The sequence below is a fragment of the Cololabis saira genome, chromosome 15 (genome assembly GCF_033807715.1).
Source record: "Cololabis saira isolate AMF1-May2022 chromosome 15, fColSai1.1, whole genome shotgun sequence".
Lineage (NCBI taxonomy): Eukaryota > Metazoa > Chordata > Actinopteri > Beloniformes > Belonidae > Cololabis > Cololabis saira.
In genome coordinates this window covers 6,568,641-6,592,620 of record NC_084601.1, presented here as the reverse complement: position 1 = coordinate 6,592,620, position 23,980 = coordinate 6,568,641, and the positions used below count along the sequence as shown (strand labels likewise).

At 38.4% G+C, this 23,980-nt stretch overlaps 1 protein-coding gene across 1 annotated transcript; it reads left to right on the top strand.

Annotated features, from left to right (window-relative positions):
• LOC133461392 (SH2 domain-containing adapter protein E-like) lies at positions 1-15,420 on the top strand. The gene is made up of 6 exons (XM_061742281.1): positions 1-838; positions 2,982-3,108; positions 10,508-10,744; positions 11,684-11,927; positions 12,912-13,031; positions 13,324-15,420. Exons 1-6 carry the CDS (start codon positions 362-364, stop codon positions 13,505-13,507), a joined length of 1,389 nt encoding a protein of 462 aa, XP_061598265.1. The 5' UTR covers positions 1-361; the 3' UTR covers positions 13,508-15,420.
• Positions 15,421-23,980: the final 8,560 nt, after the last annotated feature.

The window sequence follows — 23,980 nt, the reverse complement described above, 5'->3', positions numbered from 1 at the left end:
AGCTTTATTGCAGCGGTGCACAGTTGTAATAGTCCAATAAGCCACTCTGGGAATGGGACCGCATATCAGCATCAAGAAAAACTTTGCCTTCTTTCGGATCATCCCACTCCGAAGGCATCTCTTCATCCAAAGAGAATAAACTTTTGCTCTGCAAAGAAAGAAACAAGTGTAAGGAAGTCACAAATGGGATAAAGCCGATTTAGATTAGAGTTTTGGATGTTTTTTTTTTTTTTCATTTAGAGTCTCTGTCCTAGAATAAAGCAAGGGAAGTGTTTTGTTAAAGAGACTGTGTAAAGGTGAGTCTCTGGGGGCCGCATGGTACTGAAAGGTGTCGCTTCAGGCAGAGAAATCTTTTGTTGAAATGGCAAAGTGGTTCAAGGAGTTCCCCATAACTCTGAAAAATGGTTCCGACAGAATCCGCTCTGCTTCTGAATCAGGGTCACAACCCAGAGTGAGTAAAGCTGCACCGGTGTCCGGTCCTGGTACCAACACAAGCGGCTCCAAGACGGGCCATCGCAAGAACTCCTCTGCGGACAGCACGGGTGGAAGCGTCGGCTCTCTCCTGTCCAGGAAAAACCGAAAAAACGGGGTGATCTCACAGAAAGACGGGAAAGTTTGGGAAGGTCTCCTCACTGGGAAGAGTCGCAAGAACTCCAAAGCAGAGGTGGTGCTGGAGGAGCAGGGTCGGCCCCAGAAGAGCTCCCCGCCGGCCAGCAACTACATCAGCCGCCTCATCAGGGTGGACGCACAAGACAAGGGGCCCAACTTCAACAGCGGGGCCGTCACCGGGGCAGGGATGCCTGAAGCTGAGAAACCTGCACAGTGCAAGATAGAAACAGTGAGTAAAAGTCACAGTTACACTGTCTTAAACCAGTCTCCAAGAGTAAAAGTCACTGTTAAGCCTGAATTATGGTTCTGCCTTAAATCGACGCAGAGCCTACGGCGTAGGATACGCGGCGACGCACACCGTACGGTGTGCGTCGCCGCGTACCCTACGCCGTAGGCTCTAACGCGGAACCATAAATCAGCCTTTACACTCTGTCTTAAACAAAGTGTTGCTTCTGTTATTCTACTTACGACAAATTTCAAGTTTAATTTATCAGTTAGAATAGCAATTAAATGCCCTTATTTTGTGGATGAGGTAACAAATTTGAACGTTTAGTTTCCCCAGAGACAGTGGTGGAAACCAGTTAAGCACACATTTAGTGACTGTTTCAGAAAATTAGAATATTGTGATAAAGTTCTTTATTTTCTGTAATGGAATTAAAAAAAAAAAAAAATGTCATACATTCTGGATTCATTACAAATCAACTGAAATATTGCAAGCCTTTTATTATTTTAATATTGCTGATTATGGCTTACAGTTTAAGATTAAGATTCCCAGAATATTCTAATTTTTTGAGATAGGATATTTGAGTTTTCTTAAGCTGTAAGCCATGATCAGCAATATTAAAATAATAAAAGGCTTGCAATATTTCAGTTGCTTTGTAATGAATCCAGAATGCATAACATTTTTGTTTCTGTAATCGCATTACAGAAAATCACAATATTCTAATTTTCTGAGACATTCCTGTATATAAACTTAAATACGGTTTTGAGGGACAGTCCAAGGAGTTTAATATATGTTTAATATACCAGTTTTCTATTCAAGACCAAAAAAAACCATGCAAATATTTATCATGTTGGTACGAGCCAACTTGCTTGTCATGTTTTCAGTCCCACCTCAACAATATAAAATATGTAGCAAAGTGCTTTAACTTTGACTTAAATACTTCATTTTTTCATGCTTGTGCCCTTCATTCAAGGACAAAAGCAACATTACCAAAGAAACGCAATGAAAACGCATCAAACCTGTTTGAAATGAGGAGTCCAATATCTAAATCAAGTTTTGAAAAGTGCTACTACGTTTCATTTTCTCCCCTTCCTTTTGTCTCTGCACATTGTGTCCACTCCTCCCAGTCTGTCATTTTATTCCTCTCCTCTCTTCACCCTTACGCCCACCTTCCCTGCCTTCAATACAAAGCTGTGGTCAGACATGAGGCCTTCACCTTCCTCTCCTACATAATCAGGCTCAGTATCCTTGTTCCCTCCACCCCTCCTCTCATCGCTCTGTCTCATCCATCTCTTTCACTTCTTTCACCTCTCCTACTGATTACTGTCACATTATAAAAAGCACTGTGTTATCTGACAGTCCCTTCTGGCCCAGATTAAGGAAACACAAAAAAAAAGAGTACAATTAAACATAAAAGTAAGGAAGTTGATAATGAAGTGATGGTGAGAAAAAAAGGACAAAGTGAATGGAAGCTTTTATTAGGTTAAATTAGCTTAAATAAATAAATTCAATATGTTTTTCAGACAGTTGCTTTGTTGTGGTACTATATTCAAATGAATCAGTGAGTGAAACAATCATAAAGGAATGGTAACATGTTGCTGTTTCCTGGTTTTTAGACAAAAGGATGTGGAGGAAAATGAATGGCTGGATAAAAAGAGTGATTTATTCTTCTTCTCTTCTGTGTTTTTCATTGAAAAAGTTGCCAATTTTTGCTGAAGGAAAATAAGATGGTTGTTTTATTAATTTTATATTTTTCAGACATAAGCATCCTGAAAATTAGTAGATTCATTAAAAGTTGACATCATGTATAGAGGCAGGCCTAGAGTTATACAAACTCTCAGGCCTATATTCATCTTGTTTCTTCTATTTAATTCCATTTGGATGGTTGTTTTCTATTTTCAAGCTACATCACCAGTTTGAGTTCTTACGCGGATTCATGCTTTGTGGCAGGACTCTGCTCCAAATGAGGAATTTAAATTGACTGAAAATCAGTTTATCTAACATGTTTTATTTATTCTTCCATAACCAATACAGTAGGATCGTTTTTTTTAATGAACAGCCAAGTTACAACCTTTTTTTTTTTAGTTATCTTTCCCCACCTGAAAAAAACCAACATGTTTCTGTTCATTTTCTTTGTTTTGTGATCCAGCTGATCATTCTGGAGGATTATGCAGACCCCTTTGATGCTCAGAAGACCAAAGAACAGAGGGAGGCAGAGAGGGTTGGGGAGAACGACGGCTACATGGAGCCGTACGATGCACAGCAGATGATAACTGGTAAGCCCCGTAAACCGTGAGCAGAGCTGGGTAGAGGAGCCAAAAATTGTACTCAAGTAAAAGTACTGTTACTTCAAAATAATATGACCCAAGTAGAAGTAAAAAGTAGTCATCCAAATAATTACTTGAGTAAAAGTAAAAAAGTACTTGTTGAAAAAAACTACTCAAGTACTGAGTAACTGTTGAGTAACATCTCATTTATTTTTTTAACACAACCATTCAAACAGACAAAAGTACAAAATAATCATCTTCAGGCAAATTAAATCAATAAAATAAATTAGAATTTATAAAGAATAAAAAATAGCTTAAATTAAAATAATCTTAAAGTAAATTCAAGTACTTTAATAAATAATAAAATTAATAAAAATAAAAAATAAATTAAGCACAAGTAGCACAAAATTTCAAGCCTTTGTACTTTTCTTTTTTAACCAGGCAGAACTAGAACAAACCCATGAGCTCATAGAAACTCTGTGTTTGAGTCTGTGTAAATGTGACAAAACATGCAAAAACAAACATTTTCCCAAAGAATCACCCAGTGATTTCATGAGATTGACGCGTACGTGGATAAAAGGGATAAAAGAAAAGTAACAGCTCAACGTAGCCTAATGTAGCGGAGTAAGAGAAACAGTTTCTTCTTCACAAATCTACTCAAGTAAAAGTAAAAAGTATAGTGATTCAAAACTACTCCTAAAAGTACAAAATCTCCCAAAACTTACTCAAGTAAATGTAACGGAGTAAATGTAACTCGTTACTACCAACTCTGACAGTTTTGTAATAAAGACTCTACTTGTCTTCATGTGAATGGCAGCGTTCCCATCTCCAGGCTCTTCAGTCATCTCTGCATGAGCGTGAAACAGCTCCCTTAGTCTCTTTCTGCACCCCATGGGGTTGCTACGGCAACTTAGTTGTATTAGGACAATGGGTGCAGTTTCCTGTCCACGCTTCCTCTTTCCTGCCTCTGTTTCCTAGGGCTATTCTCTAAAAAGGAAGTTTGCCCTACCGGCATCTCGGCCGCAGATCTGTATAACCCCCCTATATGGACCTGTCTGACCATTAATCAAAACTTCCCAGGTTCAAGGAAATCTGGTGGCCAGTCAACTAATCACATGCTGTCCTAACCTTTCATTCTATCAGGGTATTGTTTTTACTTACAGGGCTTACACATAACCCGCTGTGAACTCGAGAATGCTTTATAGGTCTGTTGTTTGGTCCATTGTACTTATGTGGGATGCTGTCATGAGAAGAGGATGTGATGATGTGACTGAATCTGTTTAGGAGGCTTAAATCATACGGAGGAAGCCAGTGTGTGATGAACTCCAAGCAGCTATTAACCTATTATGACCTGATTATAATATTTAATCAATATTGTCAAGACATTCAAAACTGTTATATTTCTTTTTCATTCATTTCATTTCATTTTATTCTTTATTTCATTAAAAAAAATTCAAAATAATTCAATACAAATACAAATGTTCATAAATTGTGAATGAAAAGGGAGCAGAAAGAAGAAGAATCTTATCTGATCTGCCCCTTTTTCCAAGAAATAACTTCACAAATAACATAGATTAAAAATACTAATAATAAAAAACAACAACTAAGTGAATAAAAAAAAAAAACTAAAATAAAATAAAATTAAAATAAAATAAAATTACCGCCGCCTATGGGTATGTCAATCAAACTCAACTAACATATTTCATTATATTTACTTAACATACAGGCTTTAATTGTTCTTTTGAATGTAATGTTTGATTTGGATTCTTTGTTTTCTTTGTTCAGATTGTTCCATAAACTGATTCCTTTCACAGAAACACAACGTTCCATCAATCTAGTCCTGAATCTTGGTTTGTTTTAAAATCTCTGTTCCTTTTAAGTTATACTTGCTTTCTCTTTTTTCAAATCTTTTCTGAATGTTGATTGGTAAAGTTTTTTTATGAGCTTTAAACATAATTTGCAGAATACTATAGTCTACTAGTTCATGAAATTTCAACAATTTTAACTGAAGGAATAATGGATTTGTTGGATCTCTATATCGTTTTCTACTGATTATTCTTATGGCTCTTTTTTGCAGAATGAAAATTGATGGAATATATGTTTTACAGGACTTTAATGTCCAAGTCCATAAAAGCAGAAGATTTAACCTCTCAAATGCTTTTTAAGTCTGAAATAGCTCAAGTTATAGAAGGCATTATTAAACACATTGGATGTAATAGGTTCGTAAAAATCAATCTCTGAGTTTGATTAGAATGTCTTTTAATATGATTTAATTTACTTTGATTGAAACAATAACTCAGATTATGAATGTCCCGTATTAATTTCCTGGCCATAGTCCATCAAAGCAATATTGTGATGATTTATAACCTCCTCTCTTCCTAGTTCTCGCTGTCAGGAGATAAAAACATCCCTTTGGGATGTTCTCATTATTCTAACTTCAGATGCTTGATCAGAGTTTGAGAGGTCATAAACATTTTCCAGTTGGCAGTTAATACAAAACAGATTTGGTGTTTTAAAATAAATATGTCAATTACATAAACCTTTTTCATTTTATAAAAGAATGTATTTTCATTAGAGCTGCCTCTCTGCACCACCCCTATAAGTAAAACAATACAACTTGTGTAATGCAATTTAACAAAAAAAATCAAACAATAGTTATAAAAATTGCCATATGTATTGATAAAGATACAAAAAATATGAATGGGAAAACTGTTAAAGACAAAATTGGGGCTGACTTTTTTTTCAATATATGTTAAATTCTTCTAATAAAATAAAGTAGGATATTTCAGTGTATTATTTCATGCCAGGCATTTAAAGGTTTGAATAGATAAGCAATAATTTAAAACCTACAGCAGCATGCGCACAGTGGATTTTCAAAGTTTGCATCATTTCTTGCACGATGTAAAATGGATAATATGGGATGTTGAGTATTTTATCCTTCAAAATACACTACCCATGACATGAATTGCATTACACTTTGTGAACATTATACGATAAAGAGAAAAAAAACTACAATTCTATCTCTTTATTTGATATTCATTCAGTCATTGGCCTTTATTTAACCAGACAGGTCATTAAGAACAAGATCTTATTTACAATGACGGCCTGGCAAGCAACAAGGACGACTTGGGGGGAAAGGAAGTGGTTTAGGGAGTAAAACAGTAAAATTGTAGCTCTACAAAGGTGGAAAACCATTAGGTAGCATTTTTTGGCAAAGCAGCAGAAATTGGCAGAACACCGGTCAAGCTGATTTCACCTGACGTAATTCTGTAATGTTTGCTCTGAACCCGTGTTTTTGCCCAGAACTTAAGCCAACCGTGTTGTTTTTAAAGTGCTTATAAATAAAGTGGAGTTGAGAGAAATAAATGAATCAAATAAAAACACATGTCTAACTGGAAAGTTTAGGAGACTTTCCCTGTTTTAGGTCATTTAAGAATCTACAGATTTATTTTTTGAATTTTTTTTCCCTTTTCTTCAAATTTTGAAGTTTACAAAAATTAAGTTGACTGTGGCGCCAAACTGCTTCAAGAAGTAAGCATGATGATGTTTTGGCAGTAAAGGTGTTTAATAGGATAACTGATTGATTTGACTTTATTGGAGGGTCAACAATGAATTTTCTTTAAAGCACACCTTCAATCACAGGAGGCTCATTACACAAGACCGTTGGAAAATGAAAATAATTAATTTGTGGAGCATCAGAAAGCTGGTTTGTCCTCGGGTACAGTGTCCTTACTCAAGAGGTTTCAGAAGGGGTCACTTTCATCTGTCCAACAAATAACATGCAACTATAAACAGACGTGGGAGGGAGGCAGCTTTGGTGCCCCAAAGATGAATGTGCTTTGGTTTGAAATGTAAAAGTGAACCACAGACAGTATTTGAGTTGAGGGGGGATGAGGGGGGATGGCATCCCCCCTGAAATAAAAACGGTCCAAATCATCCCCCCTGTAAAACTGCCATCCCCCCTTTCTATCCCTTATGTCATTTCATCAATGAATGTGGTTTTACTGCTATTTCAACATTTAGAGTCATCACCAGAAAAATAACACTAAATTTTCACTTGAAATAAGTAGGAAAATCTGCCAGTGGGACAAGATTTATCTTCTTATTACAAGCAAAAAAATCTTGGTCCACTTGCAGATTTTTCTACTTATTATCTCCCATTATATTATCTTAATATCTACTTGAAACAGGTGAAAATTGTTGTTTTTTCCCGTGATGAGTCTTATTTTAAGTGTAATGAGATTTTTTTTTACTAAAATGAGACATTTTCACTAGAAATAAAACAAATATTCTTGTTAAGATTTTGAGTTTTTGCAGTGATCCATTTTACTTATCCTGTGAAGGACAGAGTCATATTGATAAGTTCAGAAAAGTGTTTTTTATTGTTGTGTTTTGATGTATTTGATGTAAGCCCAGTGGATATTTAAAGCTTACAGAAGGCTGCATTTAACTGCTGCTATGTCATTCCTGCAGTATTTCTGCAGGTGTTTTGGTCACTGCTATTATTTGTAATATATTATATTATTTGTAATCAGCACAAATTATCTGTCCCCATATGATAACATCCACCATCCCCCCTGATTGTTTTTTACAACTCAAGTACTGACCATAGACCAACAATGACAGACATTATAGAGATGCTGACTGGAACCAGTGAGAGGATCATCATCTTTTTTGTGTCAACCGACATGCTTGTCAATGCTGCTTTGAACCAGCGAAAGGACACCCAGCATGCTAAATATCTGGGCATATGTTTTTTCTTTCTTTTTATTACATTGGTTACATGGACCTATTTTTCAATTTCAGGCATGCAAGACATTGCAACAGAGGTTAGGACAGTTATAACCACTTTGTAAAGTTGTACATTTCTCCTCACAACATTTAAAAGACTTTTCTGACACTCAGGATACCGAGCGATGGAACATTTCAGCTCTTATTCAGTCCCATTCTCCATGCAAACATATCTTGAGGTGTGCCACAATGGAGTTGATGCATTTTTCTTTGTTTCAAAGTTCTCCACACGTTCTCTATGACGGGCAGGTCAGGACTGTCGGGAGGCCGGTCCCTGCAGACCGGTCCAGCACCCGTGTCCTTGTCTTCCTCCAATATGCCTTTGTAATGTGCAGAGAATGTGGTTTTGCATTGTTTTCTTGAAAAATGCCAGGATGTCCCAGAAAAGTTGTCATCTTGAAGGCTGCTTGTTGCTCTAAAGTGTCAAGTAACTGCTGCCAAGGACACAGACACAACTCCAAACTCAGTACTCGAGTTGTAAAAAACAATCAGGGGGGATGGTGGATTTTATCATATGGGGACAGATAATTTGTGCTGATTACAAATAATATAATATATTACAAATAAATGCAGCCTTCTGTAAGCTTTAAATATCCACTGGGCTTACATCAAATACATCAAAACACAACAATAAAAAACACTTTTCTGAACTTATCAATATGACTCTGTCCTTCACAGGATAAGTAAAATGGATCACTGCAAAAACTCACAATCTTAACAAGAATATTTGTCTTATTTCTAGTTAAAATGTCTCATTTTAGTAAAGAAATCTCATTACACTTAAAACAAGACTCATCACGGGAAAAATAACTTATTTGACAATTTTCACCTGTTTCAAGTAGATTTTCACTTGAAATAAGTAGAAAAATCTGCCCGTGGAACAAGATTTTTTTGCTTGTAATGAGAAGATAAATCTTGTCCCACTGGCAGATTTTTCTACTTATTTCAAATGAAAATTTACTTGAAACAGGTGAAAATTGTCAAATAAGTTATTTTTCTGGTGATGACTCTAAATGTTGAAATAGCAGTAAAACCACATTCATTGATGAAATGACATAAGGGATGGAAAGGAGGGATGGCAGTTTTACAGGGGGGATGATTTTGACCGTTTTTATTTCAGGGGGGGATGCCGTCCCCCTCATCCCCCCTCAACTCCAGTACTGTCCATACGGCTACAGAGCTGCATGGCTTGTGCATTTGCTGATAACAGTCAGGAAGGTCCTTGCTGTCTTTGCTCCATAACAAATGTCAACCATTTCTTGGAGGAAAAAACAAACAACAAAACTAGTTAAGACAAAACTCGCAAATGTCTTGGTCTTTCCACAAAACACGTATCCACTGGTTATTTCAGCTCAGGTTTAGGGATTATAAGTGCCCACTCGCTGAACTTGCTGCAGATTCTGTGAGTCTTGTGTTTTTGTATTTCACCTTCTTGGGAGCGATGAATTGCCCCATGCCAAACGTTTTAGATTACGTGTTGCAGGAAAAGCAAATATGCAGATATTTCAACAAATATACAGGACTGTCTCAGAAAATTAGAATATTGTGATTTTCTGTAATGCAATTACAAAAACAAAAATGTCATACATTCTGGATTCATTACAAATCAACTGAAATATTGCAAGCCTTTTATTATTTTAATATTGCTGATCATGGCTTACAGCTTAAGAAAACTCAAATATCCTATCTCAAAAAATTAGAATATTCTGTGAATCTTAAACTGTAAGCCATAATCAGCAATATTAAAATAATAAAAGGCTTGCAATTTTTCAGTTGATTTGTAATGAATCTAGAATGTATGACATTTTAGTTTTTTTAATTGCATTACAGAAAATAAAGAACTTTATCACAATATTCTAATTTTCTGAGACAGTCCTGTACTATTGATAAGTTTTTGTCTTGTTTTTTTTTTTTTATTAATGAAAACATTCTGAAATATCTTTGGCTCATACTGTCTGCAAAGAGTCCAAGTAAATTCATGAATTTGCATATCGTTTATAATTTTTTACATCAGAATGGTGGTTCCTAGTTTTAATGCTGCCTTTCTGCTGAAGAGACTTGGCACCAGCTCCAGCTGAGCCCTGAGAGGAAGAAGCGGGTATAGATGATGGATGGATTTATTAACATTTTGGGCTTGTCTGCTCAGGTGTTAAGTTTCCATCACTGCCTAATGAAGCTATGATAAATTGAACTGACTACTGCAGAGTCATTGTCACCTCATAAAGAATCAAAGAGTATGATGATATCCTGTAAAACTAGGATTGCATGACGATGGAAATAAAACAGACAGGGTGATGCTATTTTTTCCAGCAGTGATGACATCCAAAATGAACATGAGACATTTGACTATGTGTGCCATGGATGTTAATTGGGAAGAGGCAGGTCGGTATACCAATATATGAGTGGTTAGAAGCCATGACAGGACTCTAAAGAAATTGAGGGGTAAAATATGAAGGTTCTGTCGATGGTAAATTCTGCCAGTACTTCTCCTCTGACATGTGTGGTTTCACTCTCACACGGTTCCCTCCAGCTTTTGCAGCTGGTGCATCACTCCAGTCTAGAGTTCCCTGTATCTCGGTAGAGTTAAACCTTGAGTAATTTATTTTCCACCTGCCAGAGATCAGACGTCGGGGATCTAAGGACCTGCTGAAGGTGTGCGACTTGATGGAGGGGAGCGAGGGAACGGTGGAGGAAAGTCAGCCTGCTTCCATACAGATCTATGACATCCCGTATGAAGGAAGCGGCGGCTGCGAGAAGACGACGGCGTCCAGGCCGGAGCTGGATTCACGTCCTGCTGATGAGTACGAGCTGCCCTGGGAGTGGAGGAAGGAGCACATTGTTCGAACCCTATCTGGTACGGCAGAAACGCCATCAATACACTCTCTTTATACAGGACTGTCTCAGAAAATTAGAATATGGTGATTTTTCTGTAATGCAATTAAAAAAAACAAAAATGTCATACATTCTGGATTCATTACAAATCAACTGAAATATTGCAAGCCTTTTATTATTTTAATATTGCTGATCATGGTTTACAGCTTAAGAAAACTCAAATATCCTATCTCAAAAAATTTGAATATTCTGGGAATCTTAATCTTAAACTGTAAGCCATAATCAGCAATATTAAAATAATGATGATAATAATAATAATAATAATAATAATAATAATAATAATAATAATAATAATAATAATAATAATTTCAATTTATATAGCGCTTTTCACCTGAAGCGACAGATCTCAGAGCGCTTTACAAAGAAAACTAAAAACAAGACTAAGAAACTAAGACAAAACCTAGCTACTAAGTAAGATAAAAAGTTGTGGGCAGCAAAAAAAAAATAATAATAAAAGGCTTTCAATATTTCAATTGATTTGTAATGAATCCAGAATGTATGACCTTTTTGTTTTTTTAATTGCATGCAGAAAATAAAGAACTTTATCACAATATTCTAATTTTCTGACACAGTCATGTAGTCCTACTTTCAACAGCTAGTCTCATTCTCTTATTCTTTAACCGTAGTTAAAAAAAATTGTTGGACCAGTTGCCAAAGTTTACACTGCTTCTGTTGAGCCTTTTAAAAATAATATGAAAAACACATGTTGAAAAACCCCAGCCAGGCCTACCATCACATCTATATTTTATAGGCTACTCAGACTGGCGCCATTCTGAATCACATCTTGCAACAACATCAAAGTGCTGTGTTCTTATTTCATACTGGAGGCTTCGGCATCCAGCTGAAGCTCTGGCAGAAAGTCAGTCTTGCCTTTTCATAATGGGAGCTTGTCTTCCCTCAGCGCAATTTGACAGCCCAACCAAAGATGAGACGTCTCACCTCACACTCACCAGACAGCTGCAGCATCCAGCCGGCCAGACGCAGCCGCAGCAGCAGCAGCAACATCAGCATCAGAGGCAGAAAAGCTGGACCCAAAAGATACTGCGATCCTCTCCTCCAACCCTGCTGCGATCTTCCACCCCGAGTAGCAGCTCTGAAAGTGAGGCCTGCTGTGTTGACCCCTCCCTGCCCCTGGAAAAACAGAGGTGAGGACGTGCTTGGGTCTTTTATGTTGCAGAAACGAAATACAGTAATTGTTCATTAAAATAATGGATCGTCATTTTGAAGAAAGAATGAGCATGCCTCAAAATGTGAACTTTCCTGTTGGGAAAAAACACAAACAAACCTTTACAGTGCCTTGCGAAAGTATTTGGCCCCCTTGAACTTTGTGACCTTTTGCCACATTTCAGGCTTCAAACATAAAAATATAAAACTGTAATTTTTTGTGAAGAATCAACAACAAGTGGGACACAATCATGAAGTTGAACGAAATTTATTGGATATTTCAAACTTTTTTAACAAATAAAAAACTGATGGAGTCTGCAAAAGACCTACTGGGATGGAGATTTGTCTTCCAACAAGACAATGATGAAACATAAAGCAAAATCTACAATGGAATGGTTCACAAAAAACATATCCAGGTGTTAGAATGGCCAAGTCAAAGTCCAGACCTGAATCCAATGGAGAATTTGTGGAAAGAACTGAAAACTGCTGTTCACAAACGCTCTCCATCCAACCTCACTGAGCTCCAGCTGTTTTGCAAGGAGGAATGGGCAAAAATGTCAGTCTCTCGATGTGCAAAACTGATAGAGACAAACCCTAAGAGACTTACAGCTGTAATCGCAGCAAAAGGTGGCGCTACAAAGTATTAACTTAAGGGGGATGAATAATTTTGCACGCCCAATTTTTCAGTTTTTTATTTGTTAAAAAAGTTTGAAATATCCAATAAATTTCGTTCCACTTCATGATTGTGTCCCACTTGTTGTTGATTCTTCACAAAAAAATTACAGTTTTATATCTTTATGTTTGAAGCCTGAAATGTGGCAAAAGGTCACTAAGTTCAAGAGGGCCAAATACTTTCGCAAGGCACTGTATATAGTTTACATGTCAGTTTCTCATTTAATTTACAAAAAGGTTTGCATAAAAACCAGATTGCTCACTGGTGAAATGTACCGTCCTTCTGTCCTCAGCTGGTACCATGGCTGTGTGACTCGCCAGGAGGCAGAGTTTCAGTTGCAGTCGAGCAGAGAGGCCAGTTTCCTGGTCAGGAACAGCGAGTCGGACAACAGCAAGTACTCCATCGCCCTCAAGTGAGTGTAATCTGAAAGCGCATGGTCTGTGTCACAAAGGCTGAAACGTTGCTAATTGGATTTATTCCTTATTGGTCCCATGCTGTGTGGTGCGTAAATGAATTAAGGTGCAGTGAGTAAATGATCCTGCTGCGAGGTCAACACTTGCAGGAGGGACCTTGTGGGCTGGGTGTGATGTGTTATGGTACAGCAGCCAAAGGCGTGGGCCTTGGCATTATTTTATATCACTTCTGGATGGGGAGTGAACTCTGCTAACTCCTGCCTCTCCTCTCTGCTCCCGGTCATAACTCAGGACGAGCCAGGGCTGCGTTCATATCATGGTTGCACAAACAAAAGAAAATGGCTACACCCTGGACCAGAGCAGCTGCGTGTTCCCCAGCATCCCAGAGGTGGTGCACCATTACTGCACTCAGCGCCTGCCTTTCAACGGGGCCGAGCACATGACGCTGCTGCACCCGACGCCTCGTAGCCACTGATTCTACCTCAGAATAACTTAGGTATACGAATACAAACACACCCTTGAATTGAAAATGAATTAAAAAAGAAATACACCATAGCATTCCTTCTGATTCTACCACCCTCCTTTCAGCAGGCTTCACTTTATTTCTCATATGTCCCTTTTATTTTATTTTTTATTTCTTTTTTACTGAAGACTTGATCTTTAAAATGTTGTAAAAGCCTCTAGCTGACTGCTTTTTCCTGTTTATTTTACTTTGATGTGCAGCTGATGCAAAACAGCCAGGCAGCTGTTTTGCATATGAACACGCTTGGCCGATATGAAAAGACACTTTTACTGATTTAAATGTGAACTGGGTTGGTGTAGAACCTGCAGACATGTCGTTTCAGTCATGCATGTACTGGAGGCTGCTGCTGACATGTTTTGCTGCAGTGAAATATTCAGATTCTTTTTTTTTTAACTAGCAAAAACTAAAAACATTTGAATCTCTGACTCTTGTCTCCCTCTGGTGGTCGTGTTGGGACACTGCACTAGTTTACCAGCACAAAGACCTCTCAAAGTTCCCTTGATAAAGAGCATGCACACAAGCATATTATTCCACTTATAAACATTTGAACCCCAACTCTATGTGCATCCTTGCAGAAATCTGTAATTTCTGCCTGTATACTTGTTCTGCAACTGGCGTCTCTTGAGGACTTTTCTGTTTTACTGTGAACGAGGGACTTGTTTCTACTTAATTATGTGCACTGTGAGGAATGAGTGATTCACCCCCATACAATGTGCTTGATGTAGTAATGGCTCGACAGTAGTTAAGAGTTTTTACTGGCAATATGAGTTTAAAGCTGGACAACATCTGTATAATATCCAAGCTGTGATTTGTGTGGAAACTTTCTTTTCACTTCAACACCTTTCAGGAATAAAAATGAGACTTCATTGGACATTTAAATAAAAGGAAAGAAAGTCAGAACAAAGGTGTATTGCTTTAACAACGAATGAAATGGAAAGTTTTGTCTCTTTTTAGATATTATTTATTATCCAGGCTACTAAAAAGTGCTCCTGTTCTCCTTCAGGCTGTAACAATTAATTAATTTCTCTTCAGAGTTAAAATATTTTTGAATTGAACACCTCCTGGTGCGAATAGTACAGAAGAGTATTAGGGCCAGGCAGGAGAAAAATAAAAATAATATTTTAGAGGAGGAAGATTTTTATTTCATTATGCACTTCGAGAAAAAAGTCAATGTCGAGATTAATGTTGAAGTAGAATTTCGAGAAAAAAGTTGAAATGTTGAGAAAAAAGTCAAAATGTCGAGAAAAAAGTCGAAATGTTGAGAAAAAAGTCGAAATGTTGAGAAAAAAAGTCGAAAAGTCGAGATTAATGTTGAAGTAGAATTTCGAGAAAAAAGTTGAAATGTTGAGAGAAAAGTCGAGATTAATGTTGAAGTACAATTTCGAAAAAATTCGAAATATCGAGAAAAAAGTCGAAATGTTGAGGAAAAAGTCAAAATTTCGTGAATAAAGTTGAAATGTGGAGAAAGAAAGGCGAAATTTCGACTTTATTTTTTTCTCGAAATTATATTTCAACATTAATCTCGACATTTCGACTTTTATCTCGAAGTGCACACAAAAAAAAAATCTACCACTCAATTTTTTATACGATAAATAACAATCTTAGTTTCACTGGTAGATTTGTATCCTCTTCATACATTTTGAACATAACAAATCAACATGTAGATATGGTGTAACAGGTTTTGTCTTCCATCAGTGCATTTTGACAGCCCATATTCAACGGTATGCTGTAAATTTGTTTCAGGCACCGTTGACCTGAATGTATAAACTTATTCTTCAAATGTTGTAAAATTCATTCAATTCAATCTATATGCTGTCAGTCTCCTGTGAGTGTTTTCCCTTGATACCAATAAATAAACTATATAAATGGGAAACTGAGTGTGTTTATGTCATTGATGAGTGTTCTAAAAATGATCAAATCATCAAAGCGCCTCATGTCTGAGGAAAAAGATGCTTTACAAAGGCTAACGTGACTGAATGAGGGCATTTTTTAGCTGTGACGGGCTGATTGTGGCCTCAGCAGTTTGGTCATTTGTCTGTACTGCAGTTTGCTAAAATGGGATCTCATGTTAATTTAGGTTAGAGTAAAAAGGCTAAAGGGGAAAGATCTGGTTGAGGGATTAAGTTTTACCTAAGGATCATGTTTAAGACAAACAGCTTACGTACCTGCAATGTGTACACCATGTGCAGATCAACGGTAAATGCAGCACTAAAAACAGACAACGAGTAAGAGTAGTAGTACTATTACACCCATGTCAAAGATCTTAACGTGAAGGGGGGGCATTTGACACCATCCTTCTCCTCTTCCCTTCTTTTCTTACACATCTCCTTTACCTTCCTCACTCTTCCAGTGTTATCTGAGGCTGAAAACTGTCTGGCCTCTGATTCTCCTTGACTCTTGGTGAGTCAGCATCATCGCTTGCTCATGCTTGATGCCAAGAGTTTGTGCTTTTTCTTTTTTTTCTTCTTCTTTTAAAAGGCAACAGAGGTTAAGCTTCATTGTTTTAAACCTCAAATAACTTTCAGTCTTCTCACAAATGTTGAGTAACCTACTGCAAACCTTCTTAAGCAATAGACTGATGTCATTTGACTTTTATCCGCTTAGCTACAAAACAAAAACACAATTTTAGTGGTACATTGACTTTTACTTCACTAGAAACCTATGAAAGAGTCTCACATCTATCCATTAGAATTGCTGAGATCAGAAATTAAGAAGCATTATGAGCAAATGACTCAACGTACCTTTTACATACTCCATAATAGTTAAATATTCCATAATTTCCATGTCTTTTCATGTACTTATGTATCTACTAATTCTGACGGTACTTATTGGAGTTTCAATTCAATTTTCAATTTTATTTATATAGCGTCTAATACAACAAAAGTTGTCTCTAGACGCTTTCCAGAGACCCATACCCAGAACATGACCCCTGAGCAGTTATTACATAAACAATGGCAGGTAAAAACTCCCCTAGTGGGAGAAAAACCTTAAGCCAAACAGTGGCAAGGAAAAACTCCCCTTTAGGAGGGAAGAAACCTTGAGCAGGACCAGGCTCATAAGGGGGGACCCTCCTGCCGAGGGCCAGACTGGGGGTCGGGGACGGCAACAGCACAGCAGGCAGGTGGAAGCAGCAACGGGATGACCAGGGGTGGGGACCGCAGGCCAGCACGCAGCTCCCGAAGCTCCGGCCCAATCAGCAAGTCCCAGGTTTGGGTGCAGGGTCGGGGAAAGGTTGAAAAGGGGCAGGGCCAGGGAGAGCAGTCTTGACGGACAAACCTCTTCCCCGCCTGCCAGGGCCGTTACCCTGCCCCCCTCACTCCCACACTGCAGGATCCGGTGTTGTGCATTCAGAGATGCTCTTCGCCACCGGCAGAGGATGCTGCAAGATGGACAAAAGAGAAAAAAGAGAAGAGAAGGGGGGGGGGGAAGCAGCACAAGAAACTACAGGAACGACTCAAACACACTACAGTTTACGCTACCTAGAGATACCAACACCAGCTAGAGGTTTACTAAACACTAACTATAGGCTTTACTAAACAGAAAGGTTTTAAGTTTAGTTTTAAAGGTGGAGGTGGTGTCAGCCTCCTTAACCTAGATTGGAAGTTGGTTCCATAGTAGTGGTGCCTGATAGCAGAACGCCCGCCCTCCAAATCTACATTTGGATACTCTAGAAACTGCGAGTAAACCTGCACTCTGAGAACAGAGAGCTCTGACAGGAACATAAGGCACTATCAGGTCTTGCAAATAATGCGGAGCTAAGCCGTTTTGGGCTTTATATGCAAGTAATGCAATTTTTAATTGGATTCTGAATTTTACGGGTAACCAATGGAGCGACGCTAACACTGGAGAGACGTGGTCTCTCCTGCTAATTCCTGTCAGTACTCGTGCTGCTGCATTTTGGATCAGCTGGAGCCTATTCAGCAAATTACTTGGACATCCTGCTAATAACACATTACAGTAATCTAGTCTAGAAGATACAAACGCATGAACTAGTTTTTCTGCATCACTCTGTGAGAGGATTTTCCTAATTTTTGCAATATTACGGAGATGTAAAAATGCTATTTTACAAACCTGATTAACATATGGTTTAAACGACAAATCCTGATCGAAAACAACACCAAGGTTTCTCACAGTTGCACTGGAAGCCATCGCAACACCATCTAATCCCTTCCTAAAATGCTCTGGACCAAGAATGATAACCTCTGTTTTATCTGAATTTAGAAGCAAGAAATTTCTGGACATCCAGTCCTTGATGTCCCTAAGACATGCCTGAAGTTTAACTAACGGTTCTGTTTCATCCGGCTTCATAGACAAGTAGAGCTGCGTATCATCAGCATAACAATGAAAGTGTATGCTGTGATTCTGGATTATACTTCCCAATGGCTGCATGTATAAACTAAACAAGATTGGCCCTAGCACTGAACCCTGCGGAACACCATAACAGACCCTCGACTGTTCTGAAGAAACCTCATGTACATGAACAAACTGGAACCTGTCAGATAGATATGATTTAAACCAACGTAGAGCTGTCCCTTTAATCCCAACAACATGCTCTAACCTGTGCAGTAAAATGCCATGATCAACAGTGTCAAAAGCAGCACTGAGGTCCAGTAGAACCAGTATGGACACTAATCCCTTATCTGAGGCCATAAGGAGGTCACTCGTGACTTGAACCAGTTTTGTCTCTGTGCTATGATGCATTCTGAACCCTGACTGAAAGACTTCAAACAGATCCTTTCTATACAAATAGTCACATAACTGGCTTGAAACTGCCTTTTCCAGAATTTTAGTGAATGACTTTAGAGTGACTGACTTGCTGTGAAAACAGAGCTCAGAGGCCACCAGAGAAAGTGGATCATAGATGGACACAATAACAGATTGCATGCTTATCTGTTCAAACGTGTATCTAAGTGTGTTATTGTGAGGTTCCGGGACTTTTATGGGATTTGGGAGAAGGCTTAGTTAGACTGTCTCTGATAGTTGAGAGTAACTTGGTTCAGGTGGTCAGGAACAACCGAGGAACCACCACTGTCTGGCCATGAACTGGACTGTAAAAACCCAGACTTTCAAGCTCACTGAATTTGTGTCTGATCACAGACAAAGAAAACTCCCTGTGGGGGCTTTTCAGTCGGATGAGACAGAAATTCATTTGTCTGAGCTTTTCATGGGTGGGATCATGCTCTGAGGCGGTTTTGCTGCCATGACGACTTAGATTGCACAAAGGCGGTGAAATAAAACCAAAGTAGAACTACTTGAATGTACGTTAAAATCATAAGATTGACATTTTAAACCAGGTTATGACTCGTTCTTGGACAAGGAAAAGGAAATCATACTCACAGCAAAACTTCTTGTAGAATAAATAAAGGTGGCAAACATTCTGTTTTTGAATCCACCTGTTTAAAGTTTTGATCTCAGTCTAATCAAACATGGAAGAAACAATGCTTATAAGTCATGTCAACTACAGGAAACCCGCAAGTTTATTCTAATTTTACCAGCTCTTCTACAAAGAGTGCTTCAAAATCAGTCATTTTAATACAGATTGGGAGAGAAAGAAAAAAAAAGTTCTGACACTCGGTTGAAAAGGTTAATGGATTTTGAGTGAACAAAGATCAGAGAGAAAAGACGGGAGGAGTTCGGATGACCAAGCAAGTCTTGCACAATGTGGGGCAAGTTACTTCCAAAAAGTAATATATTTCATATTATTAGTTACTTACATTTGAAAATAATATGTTTCTTTAGAGTGTTGAGTAATAAGTTACTTATTACTTTTTAGTTATTTTTTAAGTTCTCAGTTAACTGTAGTTCTTCATAAATATAGTGTGTGTGTGTGCGTGTGCGTGTGCGTGTGTGTGTGTGTGTGTGTGTGTGCGTGTGTGTGTGTGTGTGTGTGTGTGTGTGTGTGTGTGTGTGTGTGTGTGTGTGTGTGTGTGTGTGTGTGTGTGTGTGTGTGTGTGTGTGTGTCTGCGGAGGGGGGGGGGGGGCAACATTAAAGTCTAATGATGTCCATAATACATCTTACAAGTATTGGTTAATGTCAATAGCTGAATTACAACAATGTAATAATATAGAATAATTAAACAACGCAAACCTTTACACCACATGACACAAAATCTTTTTCTATGCTTCATGTATTTGCCTCTGAAGCACAAAGTGCATCAATGCAAAAACGGAACAACAAAAAATAAAGTAGATTAATAATACTTCAATAAAGAGGTATAACAGCCACCAGACATGGCATGTTTTTTTAATAAAGTAAAACCTGAAAATATATCCCACTTTGAAATATCAGTAATAAAAGTGCTTGAGAACAGCTTATAATCACATTCAATATTTCAAAATATGGCTCATTTCAGTTCCATAGAGACCTTAATACTTATTAATATTTTGGTTGGGACCAAACAAAGCCTTATTACAGCCAAACAAGGGCTAAATATACTATATAACTGATTAAATATACAGCCAAACAAGGGCTAAATGTAAAACTGAACTACAACTACTAAAATCCAACAAAAGTACTTGTTATAATGCAAAAGGAGAAGCTGCTCCTAAACTGCAAAGCCTTTCAAGAGGTGCACTGGATGGTGTTGCAGCATTATGCCTGAGTGACACTTTTTTAACCCTTGGAAGGAGGTGAAGGCTTCCCATCATACGATAATCCATTACCTCTGTTTCCACAGACATGAGTGCATTTGAGTCATCTAGTTGTTCAACAAAAGAAAAAAAGCTTTTCTCAGTGCGGGCGGCAGCCGCAGCAGCTGGACGAGGATCAGGCATCTGGGTTGAAGGTTCCTCTGACAAGGAGCTGCACTCTGTAATGAGCAGGAACTTGTTGTGGTCTTTTCTTGGTGTCTCACTTTCCCAGCGAAGCTTAAACTTGGGCAGTGAGACAGCAGCATACCAATGCATTCTTGGAGTCAAGACTTGCGGCAAACCAGCTTTTGATTGCTTTCACAATGATATCAGGGAGCTCATCAGTCATCTTTGATAGTCCATTTTTAACTGCAAATGGTTTTGGGCATTAGAATTTCCATAGTTTGGCTGAAGTGTACCATAAAAACAAGTGTCCTCCCCCTGCAAAATGTCAAGGGCTGTGGTGAAAGGTTTCATGATCAGACAGTATTCTTTGAGAAAACTGGTCTTTCTTGTCATTCATGCATGTAATCTGAAGCTGTGTGCAGAGCTTATTGATGTTGACTAGGGGCATTTCAATGATGCGTGCATAGGCACCATAAAATGAGTTCCAACGAGTTACTGTGGGAACAATTCTCTTTTTTTCACTGATTTCTTTCTTTCAGGGACTCTGATGCAACAGTTGAGCGTCTGGCCTTTGTCCATAGTGCTGAACATTTTCCAGTAGCACAACGATACACAGCCCTAGAGTCTGAATTAGATGCCAACCATTTGTCAACTTCACTGTTTGCAATTAGATTCAGTGTATGAGCTGCAGATCTATGGTGGGGAGGCAGTTCACAGATGCTTTGACCATCATCATCATCATTGTGAAGGTCTGTAAAGGTAGTAGCCTCAGTAGCCTCTTCCTTCTGCTCTTCATCACACTCAGGTTGTGAAAAGTGGTAAAAAATTGGTATTGCAATACTCTTGCAATACCACTTTGTCCCACTAGAGGTGATGATGTGTCATTGTCGCGTTTGTTCTACCTCTATATTGTACAGGACTGTCTCAGAAAATTAGAATATTGTGATTTTCTGTAATGCAATTACAAAAACAAAAATGTCATAGATTCTAGATTCATTACAAATCAACTGAAATATTGCAAGCCTTTTATTATTTTAATACTGCTGATCATGGTTTACAGCTTAAGAAAACTCAAATATCCTATCTAAAAACATTTTAATATTCTGGGAATCTTACTCTTAAACTGTAAGCCATAATCAGCAATATTAAAATAATAAAAGGCTTGCAATATTTCAGTTGATTTGTAATGAATCCAGAATGTATGACATTTTTGTTTTTTTAATTGCATTACAGAAAATAAAGGACTTTATCACAATATTCAAATTGTCTGAGACAGTCCTGTATATTCAATCAATATGAGGGAGTTATTCTAATCATGTCTGACATATTGAGAGCATTAAACTATAGAACAGAAAATATGATATATAATGAAATGAATAAGAATTAAATTCGATACAATAATTTATTGTATCCTTTATCTTCTTACACAAACAGTTATTCTAATATGATGCTCAGTTATTTATTTAATTTACAAAGTATGACATCACTTCATCTTAGAATTTTTTTCATTCAGCCATTTGGGTAAAATAAATAATATCTATCGAGGTCACCGTCAAGTTTTAGTTCTGAAGTGATGGAAACATGAGGTTCAATTTCAATTCAATTCAATTCAATTTTATTTGTATAGCGTCTAATACAACAAAGTTGTCTCTAGACGCTTTCCAGAGACCCAGAACATGAACATAAACCCCCGAGCAATTATTACATAAACAATGGCAGGTAAAAACTCCCCTTTAGGAGGGAAGAAACCTTGAGCAGGACCAGGCTCATAAGGGGGGACATCTCCTGCCGAAGGCCAGACTGGGGGGTCGGGGACGTCAGCAGCACAGCAGACATCCACGCAGGCACATGGAAGCAGCAGCAGGATGATCAGAGTGGGGGGGGGGGGACCGCAGGCCAGCACGCAGCTCCTGAAGCTCCGGCCTGCAAACATGCACAAAAGAGAAAAAAGGGCGCCAGCACAAGAAACTACAGGAACGATGGACAAAAATGATGGCTATGAGATACTTATAATAAATAAAAATGGAAAAGGAGAAGAGAAGAAGGGAAGAAGAGAGGAGAAGAAGGGTGAGAGGCACCGCCCAGTAGATCATGTCGGTGCCCCCCTGCAGCAGAGGCCTATAGCAGACTAATCTGCAAATCAGTGAGCAGCGGGATACACAATTTGTCCTTTGTGCATGGTTATGCCTCAATTCCAATGTGTTTTGTTGACAAACATGGTCAGCAAATAAAGGAATTAAATATGATGCACAACTGGCAACGTCTCACCGAGATGAATTAATAGGCTAAACTATTTTTGCTAAGATTTGCTAATGCTTACGCTAAAGTTATAATCCTAGTTGTTGCACAGTAATTGCATCAGAAGTAGAAAGCAGCACAAAATACTCAAGTCAAAGTGCCCAAATACTTTAACTGATTGCACTGCTTTAGGAAATGTACAGTTTGTACAATCATCCAAACACGTTCTTTATGAAACTGAAGTTTTTGAGCTGTATAGGTCTTAACCCGACTCACTGGGTTGCAGCCATGAAGTTTCCCTGAGGACTTCTATCAAGATGGATTTCATCAATGTGAGGAAAGCCAGCCATCTCAAATTCTATCCAAGACAGAGCCAGCTACACCCGAGATGGGATTAATCATCTTATGACAGAGGCCTACAGCCTTTACAACTGCATACTTAAATGGATATTTTCACCACAGTGTCACGTACGAACAGAGGTGGGTAGAGGAGCCAAAAATTGTACTCAATTACAGTTTTTCACAGTTGCTAACGCCCAAAAAGCAAAAATTTGGCACAATTTGCACAACCTTCACTTCATGTACCAATTGCTCGACCCAAGTTGGCACTACTTCACACTCCCTTATCTGCATTAGAGTCTGACTTTCCTTCTTTACACTCTGATGTCAATTACAAATCACCTTGCTGTCAAAACACTACACACAATTTTCGGTTGTTGCACACAGTTCTCAAGTAAAATCTCAAAGCATCAACCTATAACACACAAATATTCAAAACTCTACACTTTCAGGTCGGTTGAGCAATTTGCAATCAGTACTGCAGTATAAAAGTGCCTTGAGCCTCTGTTTTGTTTGGTGAACAATGGAGAACATTGGAGAGAACCAGAGAAGGAGAGAGGTAAGAGGAGGAGGAGGAGGAGGAAGAGGAGGACGAGGAGGGGTCAAAGGGGAGGAGGAGTAGGAGGTAGAGGAGCAGGAGGTCGACAAAGAGGGAGAAGAGGAGGAGGACAAGGAGAAGGAGCAGGAGGAGAAAGAAGAAGGAGAGTTACCATCTCTAATGAGATACGGGCAACCGTGGTAGACCACGTTCTCAACCATGGTTTGAGCATGAGGGAGGCTGGCCAGAGGGTCCAACCCAACCTCAGCCGCTACACAGTTGCTGCCATCATAAGAACCTTCAGGGTGGAGAACAGGTACCAAATCTATTTGCCTTGTTTACTGTAATACTGTATATCAATAGAATACAGTGTGCTCACAGTATTTGCATTTTGCAGGACTGAAAGAGAACCACACCGTGGAGGAAGAGCACAGATTTTCACAGAGGAGCAGGAGACAGATGTTGTAAATATTGTTCGTGAGAATAATACAATCACGCTCCGGCAACTACAGTCTAGGATCCTGGCTGACCATGGCACTTTCAGGGACATCCAC